This window comes from Bombus huntii, chromosome 12, assembly GCF_024542735.1.
Source record: "Bombus huntii isolate Logan2020A chromosome 12, iyBomHunt1.1, whole genome shotgun sequence".
Classification (NCBI taxonomy): domain Eukaryota; kingdom Metazoa; phylum Arthropoda; class Insecta; order Hymenoptera; family Apidae; genus Bombus; species Bombus huntii.
Window position 1 is genome coordinate 1,564,105 of NC_066249.1, and position 24,370 is coordinate 1,588,474.

The 24,370-nt window shown below is 35.7% G+C and overlaps 1 protein-coding gene across 2 annotated transcripts in view; it reads right to left on the bottom strand.

Moving 5' to 3' along the window:
- The window catches only part of LOC126872125 (myosin-I heavy chain), a 48,357-nt gene extending 37,557 nt beyond the window's left edge, over positions 1-10,800 (bottom strand). For both annotated transcript variants that reach the window (XM_050631707.1, XM_050631706.1), the window contains exons 1-2: positions 10,486-10,800; positions 1,298-1,404 (exon numbers count right to left, since the gene is read on the bottom strand). In XM_050631707.1, coding sequence (XP_050487664.1) covers positions 1,298-1,404; positions 10,486-10,510 — 132 coding nt within the window. In that variant the 5' untranslated portion in view covers positions 10,511-10,800. The remainder of the gene's footprint in view (positions 1-1,297; positions 1,405-10,485) is intronic.
- Positions 10,801-24,370: the final 13,570 nt, after the last annotated feature.

Genomic DNA, 24,370 nt, shown 5'->3' on the forward strand with positions numbered 1-24,370 from the left:
GGCAACGAACCAACCCGGGAGCAACGCCCCACCCCTGCAAAATTCATACGTATAGTTCTTCTCTTCTTTAAACTACCCCCGTTTCTTCCGTTTTCTTCGTCGCTTTCGTTCTTTCTCTCGCTATTTCATACTCTATTGCACTAGGTTTCTCCGCTTTTAATTCCCTTTCCTAATGCTGGTTCTCTGTTTGCCGGGATAGAGATGTGACAGAGATAGTTTTGTCTTGGACTATTTACATCTTTATGGGTTTGCGGGCTTTTTCAGTTTCTTTTGATTTGAGAACCTCCGAGAGATATGGAAACTCCAGATGTAGGTATACGTAGTTTATTTCGTCGAGAAGTTTAGCAAGTTCGAGATGTTTAGGAATTTTGGCGGATCGAAAGGAACTTAAGGGTCTGAGGAAAAGTACGGGTAATTGGAAAATGTGTATTGTTGATTGAGGAGGTGTATTGGAAGTTTCAGATATCCCGGAATTTCGGTGAATTTGGAAGAGTTTATAAGATTGATCTATAGTAAAATTGTAGATTTGAAATTATTCTTTAACAGTATTTTTGGAAGTTTGACTTAGTTCCTCAATATTTATATTAATACGAATAATATTTAAATTTTTACTCTTGACCTTAGTAAATTTAATATTACATTTTAACGCAGTCCTAAAGTATCTAATATTGCACTCTAGCATTATTCTAAAAAATTTGACATTATTCTTTAATGTGCTAGCTTTTCACCAGCTCCAAACGTCCTTTCACTTAGAGGCCAAAAATTGTTAAAAATTTCAATATGAAATACCTTAGTTCCAATGCCGCAATACTGTTGAGAAAGAGGAGGAGCAGAAGGAACTCGAGAGAGAGTTATACGTAGGAATGCGCGAAGAATTCTAACTCCAGGGCATACTAACGTACGAATTGCGAAATGAACGGACGTCCGTTCACTGTTTTTTGCGAAACTCTCGGACGAACAGAACAAGACGGTTCACACGTGGTGTAGCATTTTTATGAGATCATATTCATATGGAAGATGTTGCAATCGTACTCGAATCAATTTCTAATTTAATCGCTGATTTAACATCATAAAAAAACTACTAAAAAATATCCTATCTAATAAATTTCTAAATTAAAGATGTATGCGAATTTTTTGAAAAAGTTACGGTATAAAGAAATATGCATTTGTGTATAAAAAAAGTGTAAAAATAAAACCAATTAACATATGTTTAAGATAGAAAACAATAAGATAATTCTTACCTAATACCTAGGTATAAGAATGAATTTTAATTAATTAAAGTTCGACCAAAGGATACGTATATCTGGTCCCTCTTATAGCGGACTTGGAGATTCCGATTAATTCCCGTTTCATCGATGTCACTGATGACTGTCATATCCGGGACACCCAACTCAGGGCTGGAGCCTGAAACAAAAAAAGAAAGAAAATTTCCTTTATATTTAAGAACTCAATCCAGCGAGGTCATGTTAGCTTTTCCAAGCTGTCGGTCATCCGAGCTCGGCCGACCACTTAACACTGATCCCGTTCGTTTGGAAGGAGCGCGATATGGAAACCTGGTAAATTCTCTGACCACCTGTTGTTCTGTTCGGACAATATTGTACGTGACGATTCCTTGGTGCCAGCAGTGGTCAATTTTCAACGCGATTCAACGTGTTCATAGAAAAGCCACTATAATATTGGATCAAACACAAACGTGACTACGTACGTGATTTTCTAACTTATTCTATTATTTATTTTGTTACAGGTTATCCATAAGATGCACATTTTATAATGTTTAATACATTATCAAATATTTCCCAATATTTCATAATAATTGATTAACACATTACCAGTAATGGGTTAAATTTTATTATCATAAGGAATTGTATTCCTCAATAAAATAATAAATTTTCTAATTAATGAAAAAATAATATATAAAAATATTTTAAATGTAAAACAATAATACAGAAAAATATTGTAAATATAAAAAAAATAATATTTTATCAACTATGTATAATAATTTTCCTAGTCTTCTATCCGCTCTAATATCCAAAGAAATCTCCATTTCAAACCCGTTAGCATTAATTAAAACGTACATAATACACATGTGATACACGTACGTACATATTTCCTCGCGTAATTCTGTTCGAAGAATTCAATGGAATCAGTGTTACGGGGTTTCAAGGAAAGATTCCAGCTGTTTGATCGCAATCACAATTTAATTAACGTGCCCTCACGATGACGAACCAAGTGAGGGATCGTGCACACAGTGCTTACCCCAAACGCGGTGATCTCTGATGTAACTGCTGCGGTTTGTCTTCTTTCCCCGGTTCATTAACCAATCCTTTGTGTATAACCTATGTACATTCGCGAGTTTTTTTTTCCTTTTTACCCCGCTGCGGTTTATCGCCGGGGAAACACTGCGAAAACGATGGAATTAACCTTTACACTGCGACAGTCGAGTATAATTGAACGCTTCTGCATTTCTGTTCATTGCAGTATTCGTTAATCTTTCTACGTTCCTCGATTCATTTTCCATCGAATCGTATTTTTCCACGATTTAAAATCTTCATTATTCACATCATATATTCACGTCATAATTAGGGATATATATTTTTCGATAGTTAGAAAATTACTTTAGTTTAAGAAAAAAAGAAAGAATTGTGTTCTTTAGTTAGAAATTTTACTCACATCGCATATTCATTATAATTGGAAATATTTATTTTTCTACAATTGGAATATTTCTTAAGGTTTAGAAAAATAAGAAAGAATTATTGTTAATACGTATTTACGAAGAATATCAAACACTGTTGCATTTTTAAATACTCCTTTCAATTTGATCAGATATGTTTTTAAGAAATCAAAAAAAATATCTAGTCTCATCCGGTCAGAGCATCATCTCCAATCATCGCGGCGAACCACGTGCTCGCGGTACGCAGGTGCCATAGTAGCAGCAGCAGCAGCAGCAGCAGCACGTATGCACCTGCGAATATGTTGCACCTGCACGTCAGCTGCCATGGTCCTATTTCCCCAAGGTCGTATATCACGTGACTCTTTGTGGATCGTCTCGCTAACTATCGCGAAATTTGATACTTCATCCCGCAGTTTGAGACCCGTTTGACAATTTCTGACAATTTTTCTCTTTGCCACTTAGAAGATACATTTTTCACTTCTGATGAAACTTGAGACTTTTAAAAGCAAGAAGCTTCTAACAAATTGTAAGATCATTTATTATAAGCTTATATGTATACCAAACGATAAGACAAATAAAATAAAATGCTACAAATAAAAATGACAAAAAGTATATACCTTGATATTTTGATCTTAAATAATTATATAAAAAGAACCGTATAATATCACAAAATAAAAACTGCCGAAAACTTAACATTTCATAAAAAAGCGATTCATCTTTGATGCAAGAAAGTTTGAAAAAAGCAAATGAGAATCTACACGATATACACAGCTCGGATTTAAACGTAATCCCACTCATAAAGCGGTCGACCCAGTCGACGTTTCCGAGATTAAGCCGTGTTTGCAAGAAAAGAGTATCGCTTGACGTAACGACCCTCGCGCGAACTCAAGGATCATTGCAACGGTCTTGTATTAAATTTCTATGGCTCGCGAATGGTAGTCCGACTAACGTTCTTCCCGTTTATTTCCATGAAATAAATCGCTTGTGCTCCTTCGCTCTCCTATATTTCCTTCCTCGCGCTTTGGAAACGGCGATTCCTTATCAGAACTGCCATCCGTTTCCCGGAGTTGACGAAGGTCCTCTGGCCATACTATTTAAATAGGAATGCAGCCAGAAACGATTCATGGCCGTACGTGACTGTCTTCGTAGATGGCGCGCGTGATTGTCATTCGATCGCGTGTCATTTGACTGGATTAGTTAACCCAGACTTTGTCAGTGATTTAGGCAAAACACGAACGATGCCAAGATAAGATCTCGAGACACTTGTGCAGGTGCTAAGATTGATGAATTTTTCGCTAGCCGTTTAACGAGTACACCGAGTTCGCATCTTTCATGGTCGCTGCAAGTGCAGTAATTTACCGTGCAAGATACATTTAATCCATATCAGTGGAGAGCTGATAAATCTATTATTTGCCTTTTTCTTATTTGCCTTTACAAGGGCTCAATATCAGAGGGATTATACTGCATGATTCAATTTATTGATATTATGACTTATCACGGTTATATATGTAGATGTTATTAATAAATTCTGTAATTGTAGGTTATCCGACGGTAGTAGTTGTCTTATGATGGTAGTCCCTAGAGATTCCATTGGATGATTTAGTGTCTGATAGCCATAAAAAAGGAATAAAATTCAAATTCAAGCACGTTGTGGTTCACGCGACGCAGAAAAGATTGATCTAATATGCATTATGGTAGTAGTGTCGTACGGTGGAAATGAGCACGAATATAATTTACGGGAAAGGGAGACGTAACACGCGGCTAGAATATTCTAATGTAAAAGGAAGGACACGGAGAGGGTGGCATATTTATCAGTCTAGCATAATTATTCATCTCGCTCCTATCTACTTCAAATAACGAATGAAATCTAAAAGCTACGATCATCTCTTACTCAATTCCTTTGATTACAAAACTGCAAAAGAATAAAGTCAACAAAATAAGTATACCCGAAGAATATAGATTTTCTGAAACGAGAATATAACGAGAATGAGAAATAGATTATTATATTTCTTTCTTATAAATCGTAAAATGTATTGGGTTTCGTAGAATCCTTGTTCTCGCGTATCACTGTAAACGAACTCTACATTACGAAACAAACATGGCGTCCGTCATGTAAGCGATACATATCGATAAACATACCGCTACTAACATAAATAAAAACAGTTTCGAGGAACGATTTTACGAGCTACTTACAACTGTACATATAAAAATCGAAAGGAGAACGTAATAAAATCGAACGAACGAAATTGCTTTCAAGAGCTATGCGATGTTATTATCCGGAGATACAAGACGATTTTAACGAGCAACTTCACAAGATATGTCTTTTTTATATTCAATTAGAAACGATCGAATTCGTTTGGTAATTGCAGTTTCCTTCATCACATATTTACGTTTCTCCGTAGGAGCCAGGCTTATTTAATTTTCTTCTTTCGTTTCTCCGCTTGTCCTTCCCGCTGTGTGTCTCCCTTTTACGGTGCGCCACCTTCAAGGTACTTCATACTGTCGATCGAGGCCAAAACTTTCGTGCAACGATCCAACAGTATAGTTCCCGAGGAGTTCCCAGGGAGGTCGATGACACGCAACAACGGGAGGAAATAATTAACTCACTGCATTATCATATTCAGAACATCGGTGGTATATTAACCTGGCCGAAAAACGTTCAGTCTTGCCGAACGTATACTTCTTACTTTCTATATATCGCTACTTGGCATCGATAGTGGTACAGTTCAAAAAATGTCAAATGAGTCATTTCAACGACATTATAAGGCTGACTTAAGATAAGATATGCCACTATTCATGAAAGCAGCCTTCCGCTTGCAGCGTCACAAAACAACTGAAGATGAGCCGGTGTTGTTGAAAAACTAAGGCCAGGTTAATAGCGGCATACGTAATGAGTTAGCTCTCTGATGCAAAACTGATGGAATTAGAAATATATTGTTTTACATGATAAAAATAGAAATATAATATAGATTCAACAACTTCTATTCGATGAAAGCAAATTTGAAAATTTGTTAGTTGTCACTATCGTTGCCAAGCAATGATATGTAAAATTAATCTCATCCTTTATTAATTGTGATATACCACGGGATTTCAATTATTCTTAAAATCGATTTGATCGAAGCAAAGGATATAGCGTTGAATTTTGCGATTCAATTGTATAATGTCTAATGTATTTTCTTTATTCAACTAAAGGTCTTTTTATATACGAGGATCATAGATTATTTGGTTATTATAAGAAAATGCTGCGACTTAAGATGATTGTGAAACTGATATAAAAGATTCATGATGATTAATAGATTGGATTTTTAATGCAAAAATGTACATAATATCAAAAATGTGGTACTCGATGCAATATTTAATAAGTAAAATAAATCTCTAAGTTCCATTTCATGCGATTCATTAACCAAATTGATTATTGTATTTGTTAAATAAACATTGTTCTAGCGTGATTACAAAACTATTACTCTAAAGAAAAAGGCCTCATATACATAATTTTACAACATAAATCATAATTGTGTATAATCGAAAAATCATATCAAAAGATGTTCCACAATTTTTTTTTTGCTTTCTACATCTAAAATATCAAACAAATACAAGGTTGTATTAAATATTTCAACACTAAATGTCTACACATTTTGAAGGATTCTGATTTTGAGTTTTCGAGTAAAATATATATTTTGACGTTTACATCCGGTGATTCATTGGGAGAGCACGAAATTCCGAGGAAACCTGCTTTTACCAAGATGTTGTCGTGACTCACTCGTTCGAGATGTCCACGATATACCTGTGCACACTGTAAAAGTTTCTCAGACGGACTACATATTTGAGTCACTGTTGATCGAATTTCGGAGAACCTACGTATTCCAGGAGTTACTGCTCCTAGGCTATTAAAAAGCTATTAAAGCTGGGGGAAATTTATACGAGATATCTCCTGTTAATTTCACCAAAGAGATCTCTCTGATCGATCGTAACTATTAGTTCGATGACACACATAGTACGTGAAGTTGGTTTCTTAGAAGAATGCGTTGCAACTATCTATGGTATCATAGTCAACTGATTCTTTATCAATTAACCTCCAACCTTTTAATATTGTATCACGCTCGTGACATCAATTGCAGTTACGATTTAATAAAGACAGATTACTTATGTAACAAAAGGTTTGACTCAAACCCAGAATTTGATATCCATTCCTCGGATGGAGGACTTTTAGATACAGTGAGAAACAAAAGCATTCGTACAGTAGGAATGAAATTTTATTTCTATATTATTAAATATGTATACAGAAATATATTTAATTGCATATTACACACAACTATAGCAATAAATGTAAACAAAAGCTAATTACATTTATTACTGTAAGTATCTATGTATAATGTACAGTTACATATATTTGAATGTACATATTTAATGATATAGAAAATACTGCTCTTTTTATTTCTATATTTCAACTCTATTAATGTTTCAGTCTCTTACTGTATACGTTATGTACATTTCAATATGTTCAAAATGTTATTTCAAAATGTTACATTTCAATACTTTACTAATAGAAGAACTGTAAGAGGTTAGGAATGTACTATGAATGTGTAAATGTACACTGTTAACGGGCTAGAATTAAATGTATGAATAGAACAAGTTGAGACAAAGGATGAATCTCTATTTTAGGTATTTCGGTAAAATAAGCTTAAACAAGTATTCTAATAAAAATGCGTCGCGCGTACAAAGCAAATGCCATCATCCAATTAGTCGTCCTGCGACTTCCAATGCTCATAAAATACGAGAGGAGTTTTGCCTGGATATTCGTTCGAGTTTCGCATCTCGCGGTTTTTCATTTTACAACCCGAGATTATTAAGGAGACGGATTTCAGTTCCAACTTGTATTGTTCTACGAAAGAATTTTTTTTCATTGGCTATCTACAGATACAAAATAATACAAATTGTCCACGTTTTCAATCCGATTTGCAATTAAATTACCTCGTTTTTTTATTTTTAGTTCTCTAGAGTTTTTTAATTTTTTAGAGTTCTTAAGATAAAGAAATATACAACTAGTGTAACACAGTATTAATTTCTCTTGGTCTCGACTCACTAGAGGCATTGTATCCTCGATCGGAAGTAACATGTATGCACACGTGTATGTGTCCCGTAAGTGGTTTTATCATACGCGACATGATAACTCAGGCCCTCGCTAATATACACACATATTGTACACACCAAACTGCCGTGAATGCTGATTGTGTACGAACGGCGAGATTGTATTGCCTGCTCTGCACAGAACTGGATCGCGTGTCACAAAAAAAAGGTCGTTTTTATGTGAAACATTTTACGAGCCCCCAACGATCTTTCGTTAGAAAGAAACATACTCACAGCATCTGGCATTCCTTTGTTCTAGCTACATGATAAAAACAATATTTTTACCAATTGTTAGTATTACTTCTAGTAGCTAATATTAGGTAAAAAATAATAAGATTAATTTAAAAATTGCGCGTGCAATAGTTCCTTATATTTAACAAACGTGTATTGAAATGCTACAACGTAACGATACTTTAATTTTATATTATAAATTATGAATTTTATGAAACTTTTAGGAACAAAAATTGACAGACTTTCCTGATTGAGAAATGTGTAATGAAATCCTACCGCACAAGCAGATGACAATATTTTTATTTTAAATTAGTATAGATTATAAATTCTATAAAACTAACTAGGTACTAAGATTATAGAGACTAATTTAGTGACATCGAAACTCAGTTTCCGTAAAATTGAGTAACGGAAGTAACAAGTAGAAAGGCTGATTCGAAAGTGCAGAGGAACGTGCAACCTTTATCGACCTGCACGATGGAAGGATCCAAAAGAAACGACGTGGAAGATGGAAATCCCTAGATGTATCACTGCACTGCAGGTGTACATAGTATACAGAAGAAGCAAGGCCTGATGGATTTAGAGCGGAAGAATCATCGCATACTTCGTTAATCGAGCTTCCGTGAAAAATTACTAGTGACATTTACACCTACCGTGTGTGACAAACAGATGCTAAAGGTAAACCAGAATTATGTTGAAGATTATTGCGTGGTAAGAAGCCAACGAATATCGCGATGTAAATTAAAAGGGTTGTGGAATACCAGTACAAATGGATTACCAATCACGAACGATAGAAATAAAATTAGACTTCCATTCACTTTATTTCACCTCATTGAATGTATTTTTACTACCTCTATATATAAATGAAATAAAATAAAATGTATAATCAAAGACTATAATAATAGTAATAGAAAATCATAATGAAGTTTAAATTTCATTAAAAATATTCTGAATATAAAGAACTGTCAATTTTAATGTCTATAAATTACATAGAATTTACCGCCTACAGTTAATAAGTTAATAGTTAATTAATAAAAGTTAAGTTAATAAGTTAATTAAATAAAGAGTATTCATTTGAATAAAACCTATTACATATATTATAAAAATCCAGAAAATTATTATTGACAACTGTATCCTGACAGTAGAAGTACCAAGATATAAAATTTGTACCAGATAAATTAAAATGAAAGTGAATCTATAAAATTTCTATCAAAAATAACGAATTCATTATATTGACAACTACAATGTTGTAGTTCCAGCATTAAAAATACGTTACAGTCAACCATCTTGGGAAACGTGCAGAATGGTGTTCAGCCAATTTTTTCTCTTTGCTTTCGTCCCCTCAATTTCATGCAGAAAAACATGCGTGTTGAGAAGGGCACGCGCGAGTAAGATTACGCCAAGTGTCGATCGATGGGACATCGAACGAACGGTTTAAAAGCCACCACGAACTTGACATCGGCCTCACGCAAGCTCCAGAGCTTATCCCCCAGAACAATCGGTCAATGCTACTCCACCCAGACTTGACAAGCTTTACTTAAAAACGTGATCAAACTATAAACTATTTTGCAGCCTCATATCTAGTTAGTAGTTATATTCACATATAATTATATTATAACATACAAATTTCCTGTCTATAAATTTATTCCTTCAAAATACCACAGTTTATGGTTATAAATTACCGAGATTTTACTTTCACCGAACACCTTTTGAATAATGGATGAAAAACAAGGAAAAGGTCTTACAGTGTTTGAGTATTCTTAGTTGTATAAAAATGTCGCAGAACCGTGTCACGAAATATAAAAGTATTATAATAATAGACAAGCGATTTGACTCTGTTCTTACCAGTGTATACATGTCTATATCACGTAGAAACATATATTCATATATGTATTTCTTGCCCACATAATTTGAATGAATTTTGTTCGAACTTTGTTTTATATGTCAGGTTGTAAAGGTGTGTGTATGTGTGTGTGCGGGTATATAATATTTAAATAAAACTTGGTTGAACAGAACAAAAATATATTTGAAGTTTTGTGATGAAAAACGGTATTTTGTTGACAAAAACGTCGAACTTTTGTGATTCTTGTCGAGAAGTCAAAAGATACGATTCTATTAAATTTTACATGTTTACACGCAAAACTGTAATAGCTGATCCCTTCTAATTTCTTTGATCTCTATCGTGGAAGAAGTGTGATCTATCATGTAATACGACCTTACAAGTGTACCATTATTCCTATTATTATTATTATTATTATTACTATTATAGAGTTGCACCACCCACCATGCACCGTATTGGTGCACCATGGATATTACGTGTGCACGTTTTCACCTCTAGGGTACGCAACGATTCCGAGACTTGTATTATCCTGCTTTATCAGATCGAAAATTCGCAGGAAACGTAGTTATATATTATAGAAACAAAACGTGTGGTTGAAAGGAACGGTTAGGAAACTTACCCTGTGTGAAGTGCTTAGCAACCATGATGTGCGTGGTTCACGGCTCAGAACATTATTCTCCACCCCCTCGAACGAAGCTGCTACAGGGTAACGATATATCCGGCAAGGAAAACCTTCACTTTTCACGCACGCGGTAACGAGCGTCGACGAAACGTATTCTCTGTCAAAATCACATGTTCGCGAACTGTCTGTCGTTCCTTCATGTACTAGGGTGTACATGCAATTGGTGATCTGTGTGCAATTTAAGACACAACTAAACAGACACGAGAGACGACACACATGCTCGACAGTTGCCACCCGACTGATATCTCGGCTTCGTTTTTCAAATGAACTAACCCTGACTCGCTGCGCCACCATGCTGCGTCCCAGGCTTGTCCTCTTGCACTGCTTTGACGATCGAAAGTCATTTCTCTACATTATCGATGATATCACAGCTGTTAGTTCGGGAGAAAGCTACGTGGCAGCACATATTCAGATACAGTATTCGTCCTCTACTTTATCGACGTAGTCAAAAATAAATTTTCAAAAGAATTTTGATAAAATGAGTAATCAATAATTGGATACATACTTTATACAGGGTGGTTGGTAACTGGTGGCACAAGCGGAAAGGGGATGATTCTACGCGAAAAAAGAAGTCGAAAATATATAATAAAAATTTTTTTTTTAATTTTTCCATCGAGACAACGATCTACAGTGAGATCCGTTATAACGAGAGGTGATAAAGTGCACGCGTACCGAGCGAAGATTCAAAGTCGATTTTCTCGAAAACAAAGCCTCAAACGAAAAATTTTTATTCTATATTTTCGACTTCTTTTTTCGCGTAGAATCACCCTCTTTCCGCTTGTACCACCAGTTACCAACCACCCTGTATATGTAGAGGTTTATGTGAGTAGAGGATAGTTAGTACGTGAGGCTTAAAGGATGACATCGCTCGTTGTTGAAACCGTTGAATATATTTAAAATAATAAATTAATGTACAGCCTGTATACATTAGTCGTTAGTACAAAGTATAAATCGCAAAATAAAATCGCGGATAAATACTCGTTAACCTCTTAACCTACGATTTACGTTCGAGAATTTTCGGTCAAAAACGTAAACAAACTATTATATATTATATTATATATTATATTTGGCCCGATCATGGCACTATGTGCTATGCCCGTAGATGTAGGTTAAGGGGTTAATGCTCGTCGTGTAACTCGGTATATACTCGTGATACTCCGAGATATTGTAGGTACTTTTTGATACTCGGAGATAATCAGAGATACTGTGGAGATACTTTACGATGCTGTGTGATATTGTCGCTCGCGATCGCGTCCGTTTATTTATATTGGTCGGGGGAGAGTTTGAAAATTCAAATTCGTCTTCATTCGACGGTTGCATGTAGCGGCGACATTGTTTTGCCCGGAGTTTATTTGTCGTTATGTTTCATGCGTCAAGGTTGTGTCAATGCCCCGAGGCAAAACAACATGAGTTACTCTCAATTTGCGTCGTCCTTTGACTCCTGCGCCGGTACATATACTTTGACAAATAAAAATATTTTGTGAATACAAAAATGTATTGTATATATCAATCTGTATTTTCTACCGTATATTGCTAATCCAACTACTTCTGTTCGATTAAGTGCAATTTTTCCGGCTTCCCTAATATCACTGACCAAGGATAGGATAGACATGACATTACATGGGACTTTGTGTCTTACGTTTTTGCGTACCGATTTAAAAAAAAACAGAATGTTTCTTAAGCCACTCCATGATATCTTATAATTAAAATATGAATATGCGTAATAATTGTTCATCCTAACACAAAATTAAACGAAGTGTTTTATATTGTAAGATAAACTTCAAGAGATACGATAACAACTTTTTACATTTTTGAACATGATATTTTACCCAAAAAGAACTACAAGATAAAAACCTATGTCATCCTTATTCATACAAAATTCAATGAAACTATTTAATAAAGTTAACTAAAATCGTAATCGCAGCCAATCAGCTGGTATTATTTGCTATATAATAATTAATAATTGTATCTCGTATAGTAATGCGATTAATAATAATATATGAAATAATACTGATTGCCCGGATCTCACCGCGAAGAGTTTGCTGCGAGTAGTCCTTATCCACGATCCCATCCACTCTTCCTTTTATGTGAAATTTACTAATTTTGTTTTAAAAAATTTTAGAAAATTCTTCTTTTAATGCGAGTTTGCAAAACGTTCAATTCTTTGATCGTTGTGCAAAAGAAATATCAAAATAACTTTAAAAAAACCGATGTGAATAGCTAAACTTGTACCTTTTAGCAGTAGTAACCAATGTCCTATTAAGTAAAGTGATATCTTAGCACATACTTTACTAATCGCAAGTATTAGTATACCTATTGATTACATTCCGAGAAAGGCTAACAAGCTTTACTTTATTTGGAATTTTACATTTTAAGGCTCATGTAATACGAATAAAATAACACATTTACAATAAGGTAATTAAAAAATAAATGCAGTCAAAGGTATTTGATTAATATTAAATGTCTGTATATAAGTGTCTTAATACTTATGTCCGCCAGTGTACGTGTGAAGATATTTATATTTTCGACCAGTCGCGGGGAGATGCGATTGCGAGGAAGCGCGTCAACGGGAGTCGCAAATTCTCGTTACGATTATAATAATCGACACCACGAACAGGTGGATCCCCTTATTTCTTGTGAGATAATAGGGATGATTGATGTGGTATAACACTGCGATTAACAGGTTATAAATTCTACATTTCCAACAACATAATACAATAAAGAGTTACGCTGTTACGTGTGATATAAATGTCGTAGACGATTGTTTGACGGATAAAGACCCGATAGAGAGACGTTAACTGATCTGTAGGTGAGATCAAGTATCCGTGTATTGGTGGACTCCCGACATCACGGAGCTGAGGGCGAGATGTGTCCGGGCCCGAAGACGGTAACAGAGGGCCCGAAGACGGTACCAGAGGGCCCGAAGACGGTACCAGAAGGCCCGAAGACGGTACCAGAAGGCCCGAAGACGGTACCAGAGGGCCCGCAAGCTCCTCGAGAGGGCAGTTGCTGCCCGTCTGGAGCGACACATGTCGGGGCGGGTGCCGGGTTGGCACGAAAGCCAGTACGGCTTCCGGAAGGGACACTCACGGAGGACATAGTTTCCCGGGACGGCGTGGCGTTGACGGTGTCTCTGGACATCGTTCAACTCCATGTCGCGGGACAGGATAGTGGCGTCCTGGAACACTTCGAGGTTCTCAGCTACCTCGTTCGGCTGATCCGCGCCTACCTCGACGACAGGTGGGTATACTACGCCAGCAGGGAGGGGGAGGAAAGGCGGACCGTCGAGCGCGGTGTTTTCCAGGTCTCAGTGTTGGGACCCGATCCTGTGGATCATCGCGTAGGACGAGGTACTGCGCTGCCTGCTGCCTCCGATCGCGGTCATAGTGTGCTACGCGGACGACACTCTGGTCTTGGTCAGAGGTTGCGAGTGGCACAAGACGTGCATTGGCGAAGTCGCAACGGTCTGTGCGATTCGTGCTGTGCGCGGACTGGACCTGAGGGTCTTCCCTGCGAAGTCGGAGGCCATCTGGTTCTACGACAAGAACAGGCGAGAGACACCTCCGCCCGGTCTGAGCATAAGCATGGCAGGCGAAATCGTCGGGGTGGGATCGCGGATGAAATACGGGTCTCGTCATCGACAGCCAGTGGACGTTCGAGCCGCTCTTCGACTCCCTGATTCCGAAGGTGTCAGCAGCTGCCGACGTCTTGTGCAGCCTGCTGCCGAACATCGGAGTGGTGGGAGTCGCGGTGCGCCGATTATACGAGGGTGTCGTTCGGTCCCGAGTGATGTACGGGGCCCCGGTATGGGCAGACGATCTGATGGCGAGTCGTCGCAGCATCCTGCTCCTCAGGAGGTTGCACAGGGTAACCGCCATCAGAATTGTCAGGGGATACCGAACGGTGTCCCACGCGTCGGCGACCGTCCTGGCCGCGACTCCCCCGTGGTAGCTTCGGGCGTTGGTACTCAAGAGGAGATACACCCACATGAGAGCGCTGGACCCGGGAGAGGACTCGGCTGAGCAGGCGGCCCCAAACGACCTAGGAACCGCCGAGGAGGACGCGTGGGATCAGTGGCGATCCCAGCTGATCAACGAGGGGGGCGAACATCGAGGCGCGGAGGCGGTTCTCCCAAATTGGGAGACATGGAGAAGCCGCCGCGGCCTCCCGCTCACCTACAGGATGACCCAGGTGCTCACGGGACACGGCGCGTTCGGCGAGTCCTGATGAAAATCGGACAGGAGAAAACGGACATCTGTCACCACTGCGGAGAAGACAGGGACACGGCGCAGCACACGCTGGAGTTTTGTCCGACGTAGGAGCTGTTCCGCTACACCCTGCGTCTCGTCATAGGCGAGAGATTGACCCGCTCGGCGATCGTAGAAACGATGCTGCCTAGGAGCAATGGCCCGCCTAGCGCCAAACTCAACAGTTAGGGGAATTTTTAGGACTGGCTCGATCAAGAGGACGCGGAAGGGGGGGGGGTGCAACGGAAAGATAATTCGTAAGAGGTCTTCGAAGCGCTCCTGTCACACGCGTAGGATGGTCATCGTGGAGTTTTAGTCGGTAAGAGTCCGACACTACTCTGCTGTTATTATTAGCAGCAGCAGAGTGTCCATGAGGATTTCTCCATATGCAAAAAAAAAAAAAAAAGAGATGAGATCAAGTACGAGTAGATACGTTAATGTTGCTCGAATGTAGTAGAAACCGTCCGAAATGTTGATTGTTCCGTTGATGACTTGGCAGCTGTCGACTTGATGCCGGAGTATTGACTGAACTAACGTCGTAGAAACAGTTGAGTTGACTATCTTAGTATTGGCGAAGAAGTGAAGTCCGTTCTCGTGTTATTACGGAGAAAAGCTCGGTGTTGGTGTGCATTTTGAACTAAGAACGCGGATTCGTTGTTCACACTTTTCATTAGGAAAGTGAGGGTAACGATCCGCGATGCCCATTGGTTATAGCCAACGTTAACAACTGAAGATAAGAGGAGAAAGTCTTCTGCCAACGAGGCTCATGGTGTCATTGTTTATGGGAAAAATCTGCTTTTCCGTTAGACAAATGTCCACTTTCTCCGTCATTTGTAAGAACGTGCAATAAACCTAAGGACTATCTTAAGGACCATCCATAAACCGGAAATACTTACAGAATTAGAGTTTAAGTTAAGAAGATTCTATTTATGGTGGTTCCTTAGGTTTACTGAGGGTCTGCATAACGGCATGCGGACTCTTGACGGCCAGACAATGAAGGACGTCGCACGGACCATCTCACCCGACATAACAATATCATTTTAAAAATACTCTATCTATCTACAAGCATTCAAAGCAATCAAAGCATTGAAACCATCCCATCTATTTCAAAAAAGTCTGTACCTAGGTACCTATATTATTTATGAACCCATACAAATACATAAATATAATAAAAGAACAGGAGGAGAAATATTTTATAAAATGGTTATTTTATTTTCCTTTATTATTTATATTTTTATTTTCCTCTATTTCGTTTTATTTTATTTTATTTTTTAGAAAAATTTAAACATTTATTTATGGGAATCTTATATAAAAATGTAAATATCATAGAGGTAAGTAATGGGAAATTGTATATAGAGCACTATGTGAAATATAAGTGTATTTTGATCGACCTCACGATGGACTCTGAAACAGACAAATTATAAAAAGATTAGTAGGATTTTCTATGAGGAAAAGGATGCTCGAGCATCGTTTATTCGTATTTGCCTCTTCTCTTATAGATTATATTATCTCTTTTCTTTAGTTATTTTCTTTAATCCATGTCTTTCTGGCCATATTCATTCGATACTATTAAAAATTCCGTATGAGTATCTTATGGTTCCTGATGTTAATAATTCTAGAACATACATATTTATTGGATTAGTACTTAAAAAAAAAAAAAGCTGAAAGAAAGACGTATTAGGGAAAAAGATATCAATCTAATTTTAAAAACTTGAATTTAAATTTAATTTTGACTTTAAATTGAATGAAATACTAAAATAAAAAGAAAAGCCATTGAAATCATTATTTATTTCTCATTTACTTCTTAACAGCCAAATGACATTTTATTTAATAAAAATCTTAACTGTACTAACCATACTGAGCAATAACAAAATTATGTTAGATATTTAAAATGAAAACTACAATAACGAACATTCATATTATTAGTTTTAAAAAAATAAATTGAATATTGTTACTTATTTATATCTTATAGCATTAATCAGTTTCAAACAAATTAAAGGTGTGACAATTTACAGAAATATTATGTATTTCTGCTAACAAATCCTCAAACTGTGTTATTCAAATGTTCCATAACAACATTTCTTTTACTTCCCTTTTTATACAATATTTTTTCTTTTTTTTATTCAGTTGTTTACATTCACAATTTGTCCGATTCGGACATTTGGTAGAATTGTTTGGCTGTTTGATTATCATGTGTATGGCTACCCCCAGCGGGGTACCATCTTCGTGTTTGTTATATCCTTTTTTATACAATATGAAATTATTTGATGAAATCGTTTAAAAATGGAAACCATCCCTTTTAAAAAATACTGATTATTAGTAAACAACATATCTTAGTAGTATTTTCGATTACAAACACTCTAATAATAAGGAGCGCTGAAAAAGAGTAAAAAGTTATTCATTTAATGTAACCCGATTATCGCGAGTGGAATATCCATTCTATTATGTAATTCTAGTTTGCTATATGTAGCTATAAAATAGAAAATTCTCAAAACAAATTGCAATGAGTGCTTCCTCATGTGTGTAATATTAATTAATTTACTACTTATAGAAAAAGCAAGAAAAAAGGATGGAAAACTCCCGAATGAATTATTTGCACAACGTTAATAACTATTAATCTATGCACTCAGATTTATATGTTCGCAACACTAATAACGGTTCAGTGTAGTCATATAAAAAGTTATTGATGACACTGCGTCAGATGATCCAGGAACAGGAACGTATTTCACAGTCTCGTGGAAGGAGATTGGGAATGATATAGGCGCAACACTATTTGAAAAAACTTGATCATTCATTAAAGGAGTGTCCTGAATTAGAATGTTCTAAAACAGCGTCTTTTTGTGATTTCTTTTAGAAGGGAAAGAAAGAAATGAAGTTATTGAATTTTGAGGTATGGTTTTATATACATTGAATTTCATACTATTTTCTGCCTTTTTTCTTAGTTCATCGAGAAGAAGAATATATAATAATTTAATCCTTTTTTGGTTTTTTGTTTCGGTCAAGAATGACGAGGCGGTTCCTTCCCGCCGATTGAAAACTGCAGCCCATGAAATAGGCTTAGAAATCCGTTATAATTTTTTTTTTATTTTAAAAAAAATGTTGTTGTATTCGTTAAATATATATAGAACCATACCTCGAAATTCAATAACTTCATTTCTTTCTTTCCCTTCTAAAAAAAAATCACAAAAGGACGGTGTTTTAGAACATTCTAATTCAGGACACCCCCTTAACACAACCCTAGCTAGAAAACTAATTAAAACAATCGCGATGAAAGGCCGCAATACTAATTTTTAAAACAACAATAAAATAAATATCTATACATAAAGAAAATGCTACTTCAAATATTGTACTACTACAGACTGCAATACTACAAAATTAATGAACCGTCAACATTTCTAAATTCAACTTTAAATGAGAGAAGGAAATAAGAAATGTAAGAAATTCTAACAATTTATAATCAAAATTGCTAAACATAATCGCCATGTCGTAATTCGCAACACTAAAATAAACACGATTATCATTGTTTCACAACTTTAATTCAAACCGTAACCAATCTCTCGCCACTAAATCAAACCGTAACCAGTCTTTCGCTAATAAAAAGCCGCGAAACTTTTCCGCAATTCTAATTCAACCCGTAATTAATCTTTCGCAACACTAATAAAGAAGACGTGTTTTACCCAATATAGTGGTGGGCTGACATATACGTATCAATCGAAATGTGTCCCTCTAATTTTTCGAAGCTTTCCTCGAAATCAAATAATCATAATTTGCACAAAAGAAGACTAAAATATTAAAACAAATGTATAAAAAGAACAAATTATATCAAAGTAATGCAATAATTGAGGTTAAATTGCTTTTGGAAGCTCATTGTACATGCTACCAGCAAATGTAGCAACTAAAAGACTGATTGAAGAAAAAAAGATAATCTAACAATAGATTATAATAGATTATAACAAATAATTGAATACCTTACGTATAAGGTACGAAAATGTATGTTTGTTCGACCAGTCGCGAAGAGACGCAATAGCGAGGAAGCGCGTCAACGGTTACGATTCGAATAATTGACGTCACAAATAGATCGATCCTCTGATTTCTGTTAGGATAATAGGGATGGTTGAGTGAGTATAACACTGTGCTAAACAGGTTATAATATATATTTCCAAGAACTATATACAGAAGATATTACCCTGTTGCGTAAGGTATAAGAGAAGAAGTCCGAGATGTTGACTGTTCTGTAGTTGTAGCTTTTTTTTTATTTATTTATTAAAATTTACAATCAATTCTCGCATTGAGAATTTTCAGTAATGTAGTTGTAGCTCAAGCGAAGTCCGGTGACAATGCTGTTGCAAATGAAAACTCTTGGTGGTGATCGCCCCGGTGGAATCCTGGGAAACATGAGAAAACCCACGTTTCCCTTATTTTTACCTGATAGAGCAATAACCATAAGGAACCTTTTGAATCGAAGATGTTTTAAGCCGCTTACAGTCCTTAACGGTAAATCCAGAAACCTTGTTTTATGACCGTTTATTAGGATTTTTGCGACCCGCTTAATTATATGTGCACAGCTGGTGGACGCCTCGACCGTAGAGAGTCACCGGAGGTAACAACGTACCTTAATTGAATGAAGTTAACAAGAAAGTGAGTTAGGTGATGTAGTAGGAAAAGGACACCTGTCGCGAAGTAATACAATATGTATACACAAAGCCCGTCTATCCACTCCGATTTTCGTCAGCAGATGACCCCCCGGTCAAGTTCGGTTGGCAAGGAGTGGGGGAAGGCTCGTCGACAAGTCGATCGTACACAAACAAGAATTGTCGAGGAAAGGATATGTTTACAATAGTTTGACATTATGTCCGAAGTGAAAAAAATAATACTTTAGATTAGAAAATAAACACGTGTGAGCTAACTGTAACTCAGGTGAACAAAATTTAAAATAGAACATCGCAAAATTATTATTACCATAAAATCGATGGATTATCGAACCAGATTTCGTTAATTTATAGTTCGATATATACAAGAAAAGGGAAGAAAGGAGAGAAAATGAAAAAGAAAGTAAAATCGAGATAAGAAGGGAATTATCAAGAGGAAAGAAGAAAAGGAAAATGATCGAAGGGAGTAAAACAGAAAAGAATTTCATTTTTATTATTAAGGACATAACCTAACAAACAAACAATCACCACACTAAAGAAATAAATCAATCAAATTCGAAGATGTTATCCCACTGGGGGTAGCCATCCACATGTTATATTATTATACCACTAAGCTATAATATTTTACCAAATGTCCTACTGGACAAATTGTAAAATATAGATAAATAAATAAAAAAAAAAGAATTCTAATTGTTCGACCATTCGCGGAGAGACACGATCGCGAAGAAGCGCGCCAACGAGAGTTGTAAATTCCCGTTGCGATTTGATAATTGACGCCACGAATTGGTCGATCCCCTATTTCGATTAGGATAATAGAGGTAGCTGAACTGATGATAACACTTAGTTAACAAATTAAAATATGCACTTTATTCCAACAACTTCTTAGATGTAAATAGTTACGCGTGGTGCGTATAGATGCATTCTCAGCGACATGTAAATAGTAAGTTAAAATTGATGACTGATCAGTGAATGAAAAACCAATCAAAAGATGGTGACTGATCTAAGTATGAAAAGCTAATCAAGATATTAACGGTCAACAGATGAAAAACCAGTGAAGTTCGGTGACGACGAAACGTCCTGCATGCCACAGCTATCGAAACAATAACCGACGTGACACTGTCGCAGAGGAAAACTATTGAAAGGTGTTGGTCATCCCAGTAACGGTCGTTCGCGGGTGGAAATGGCCATTGAACATGAGAAAAGCCCGACCTTTCCATTTTCTACCTGACTGAATAATAACCATAAGGAACGTCTCGACTTGAAAATATTTTATAACAGTTAAGGACCTTAACGGTAAAATAAAAATGCTTAGTTTTATGGCAGTTCCTTAGGATTATTACGGTCCGACTAATTTGCACAGGTAGTGGCCGTCTTGACCGAGGGATGGATTCTGATTTATGTAGAGTCACCAGATGTAACACCAATGATACGTGATTTATGCTTTTTGACGTAAATGGCTTTGATTAAAAATTAATAACTGTCTACCCACGTCGAAAAACAACAAATTGATATAAATATAAAATGAAACAAATTAATATAATGAATAAAGAAGATTCTCGCCATTTTAAAGCAATAACATATCGATGTATGCTAAATTTTCCACATTTATGACGATATCTCTGCAGTTGTTTCCACTTTTCAATATGACAACGTGCGAAATGATATGAATTCAATTTTTAATTCCTATCTTTGCCACCAGGGCGCAAACGACTCAGGTACGTATTATGTTCTATTAGTATTCTGATACTGCATTCTTCCGATTCTTATTTTCACATAAAATTCCATAATTCATGAACAAAATTTTGAACTCTACGTAATTTATTCGATTCTTACTAATAAACTATATATTGTATTATAGTAAAATACAAGATTTCATAGTTATATAGATATCTTATTGCTAGGTAGTATTAATTTATGACGTAATTGGAATAATGTTTCCTAAATATTATTACTTAAAAAGCGATATAAGTATTATTATTTCCGAATATTACTGTTTGAAAAGTGATACCTTCAGCCGGAGCCATTACATATATGTAACAATACACAATTTTTTGTTTACACACACACATACACACGTACAAGGCAACGAATAAGCTAATAACAACACCATAGGACACCGTGGGACATTGGAAGATGTAAACCTTAATATTAGTATATTTGTGAAAGTATAATACTTGATCGATATTTATCCACAGAAGCAAGTTTTAGTTGATCTATTTCTCTTTTTATTGGGCGTAATTTGTCTGTTTGACTTATCCATAAATTATATTACGATTTTCTGAGGCAGAAGTGTATCCAAGTGCAATATTTTATAGTTCGTTTGCGATTATACCATAACTATTCTTTCTATATTTTATTTGTAATTTCATTGTAGACTTTAGTTTTAATTAAAATCGCTACTATATTGAATTGGTAACGTCATACGTGACATGTAACACAAAAATGAAAATGGGTCGGATGAGCTCCAAAACATGGGACACGAACAAATATTATATGTCATGTCTGTATCTCGTCTGTACTAATATGTTTAATATGGTTTATATAGTATATAAAGATTAACATAAAATACCATAGAGTCTAGGTTATGATAATATAGATAGAATAGATAGATAGATATAGATAGAATAAGATGTATAAATCACAAAGGTCTAAGTTATAACAATAAATAAAAATGATACAGTACAGTTTTCCAATTAAAAACTAAGAAAATAACAAAAATGGTAAAATAGACAATGGTCAAAATGATGATGCAATCTTACTCGTTACATAACACCAAATATTGAAATTCACTAGAATTCTCTATGAATATTTTTAGTTCTCAGTTTAAACGTTATGAATGGCAACGTGGCTTTTCTTAGATTCGACTAAAGTTTATACAAAAGTAAGTATGAGTAATACAAATTCTAAAAATGTATCAATGAAATATATACTCAAACGAATTCGTTCAATATTCCAAAATCGATGCATATGTTTCTTGTGAGACTCGATTACATTACGGTTGTAACTAAGTGTACATTTAAGTATGTTGTACTTATTAAGTATATTGTAGAATTACAGACTAATCTTCTAGAATGCTGTTGGCGTTGTAACATAGTGATAACAGATTTTTATTAATCACCCTTGCAATACATGGAACAACGGTAAATTCTCCGATATATCGTTCTGAATTTATCTACGTACATTTTTTGTCATTCTTAAATGATATCGAATTGTATGAATAACAATGATACGAGACGAGCAAGAATGGACAAGTGACGACCGTATGACACCATACTTGGCTTCACGGGAAGTGTCTTTGCCTAAACAGTATCAGAGGATTGACACGTTTTTCTGTAGCAGTCAGTAGTCCCGTAACATGTACATAGGCACGGTTACGTCAGTCCAATCGGCTATGAATCATTATGCACAGAGCATATCATATAACTATAACTCGTCTTTTCAAGGCCCCCATTTTATGATCAGACCACGTTCCTTGATATCAAGTGCCGGTCTTATAATTACCACAAGAGAATTCAATTGTACCCATCGTTAAATATGACCTTAAAATCTTTAATACAACTTCTAACATTTTCTAGAAAAAAATTATTTTAAACACTTACCCTTAATGTAGATTACTTAACATAAGTACATATATAACTATATAAGTATATAAATATAAAAGGTGTATAAGTTTGAAGCTTTCGTCTAATAAATTAAAATTCCTTAAAAAATTAGTTTGATTTGTGTGTGTAATTACACGCGCATTGTACAGTCTAGGAATAAAATGTATTTATAGAATCACGTATGCCGTTAACAATAAATAGTTCGTTTACACGCGACCACCAAAAACTATCAATGATTTAGCTACTTATATGCATTTAGGAAAGCAACAGGCTTTTTATTTAGAATTTAGAATTTTAAAGAAATTTAGAATGGTGGACAACTATGACTAGGATAGGATCGCAACGAGAAGGGAAAAAGGAAATTTGTTTACACCGGCACGGCTGTTGCAGATCGGTGATTCTGCACGAGACAAATTACGCTCTGCGAGAGAGTTGTTGGACCCGTTTTCAGACAGGTAGTTAAATCGACACTGCAGGTCAACATGCGATGAATACTCTCTCACTCGCTCGGAAACAAAACGATTTTTCCTTTTACAAAGTTGTGCCAAGTTTCGAAAAGTCCGTTGACCGTTAACTTGTAGTGAATAAGTCTAAATAAAGTTAGATGTTTCTGCAGAATCAATTTTCATTCAAATTTCAATTTCAAAATTTCAAAATTTCAATTAATGCTTTTTTATGTATACAAATTAATATTAATTATTGTTTTTATTAATATCTGCTAACCGTATATAGTTATCTGAGATAAGTTTAAATATTCAAATTAGATTAAGGACGTTCATTTGAAGTATACTTCATATGTATATTTGCAATAATTTAGAAGTGTCTTAATATTTATAAATGGAAGTGTTATGTATACTAATGTGTTAGCACGTTAGGTGTTCGTATCTTGAAACGAGACTGAGAAATTTAATGGCCAAATAAACCATTCTATGGTTAATTAGAAAAACATTACTGTATCCCTTTTGTTCAATGAACAAGAGTGAGATACAAATACATAACATGAAGTTTCGAGGTCCTAACGTCGATAGACTATTACATAAGATATAAACTATGGTTACAGTAATGCATGTTGTGATGAATGAAACACCTTAAGAAACTATACACATACAGTTAGGATTTAATTGGTCCAACACATTTGTTTTTATCAGAACAATAGTTCGTTAGAACACGTATCAACAATAATCATTCAATAATCTTAAAGAAAACATCTTCAATACACAGAGCTATATAGATACGTAACACAAAGCTACTTGGGTAGTTCGAGGAACCGGTGGGAATAGAAACAGTCAATTAACGAGGCAAAATCTCAGAGCCTACGCGTCAC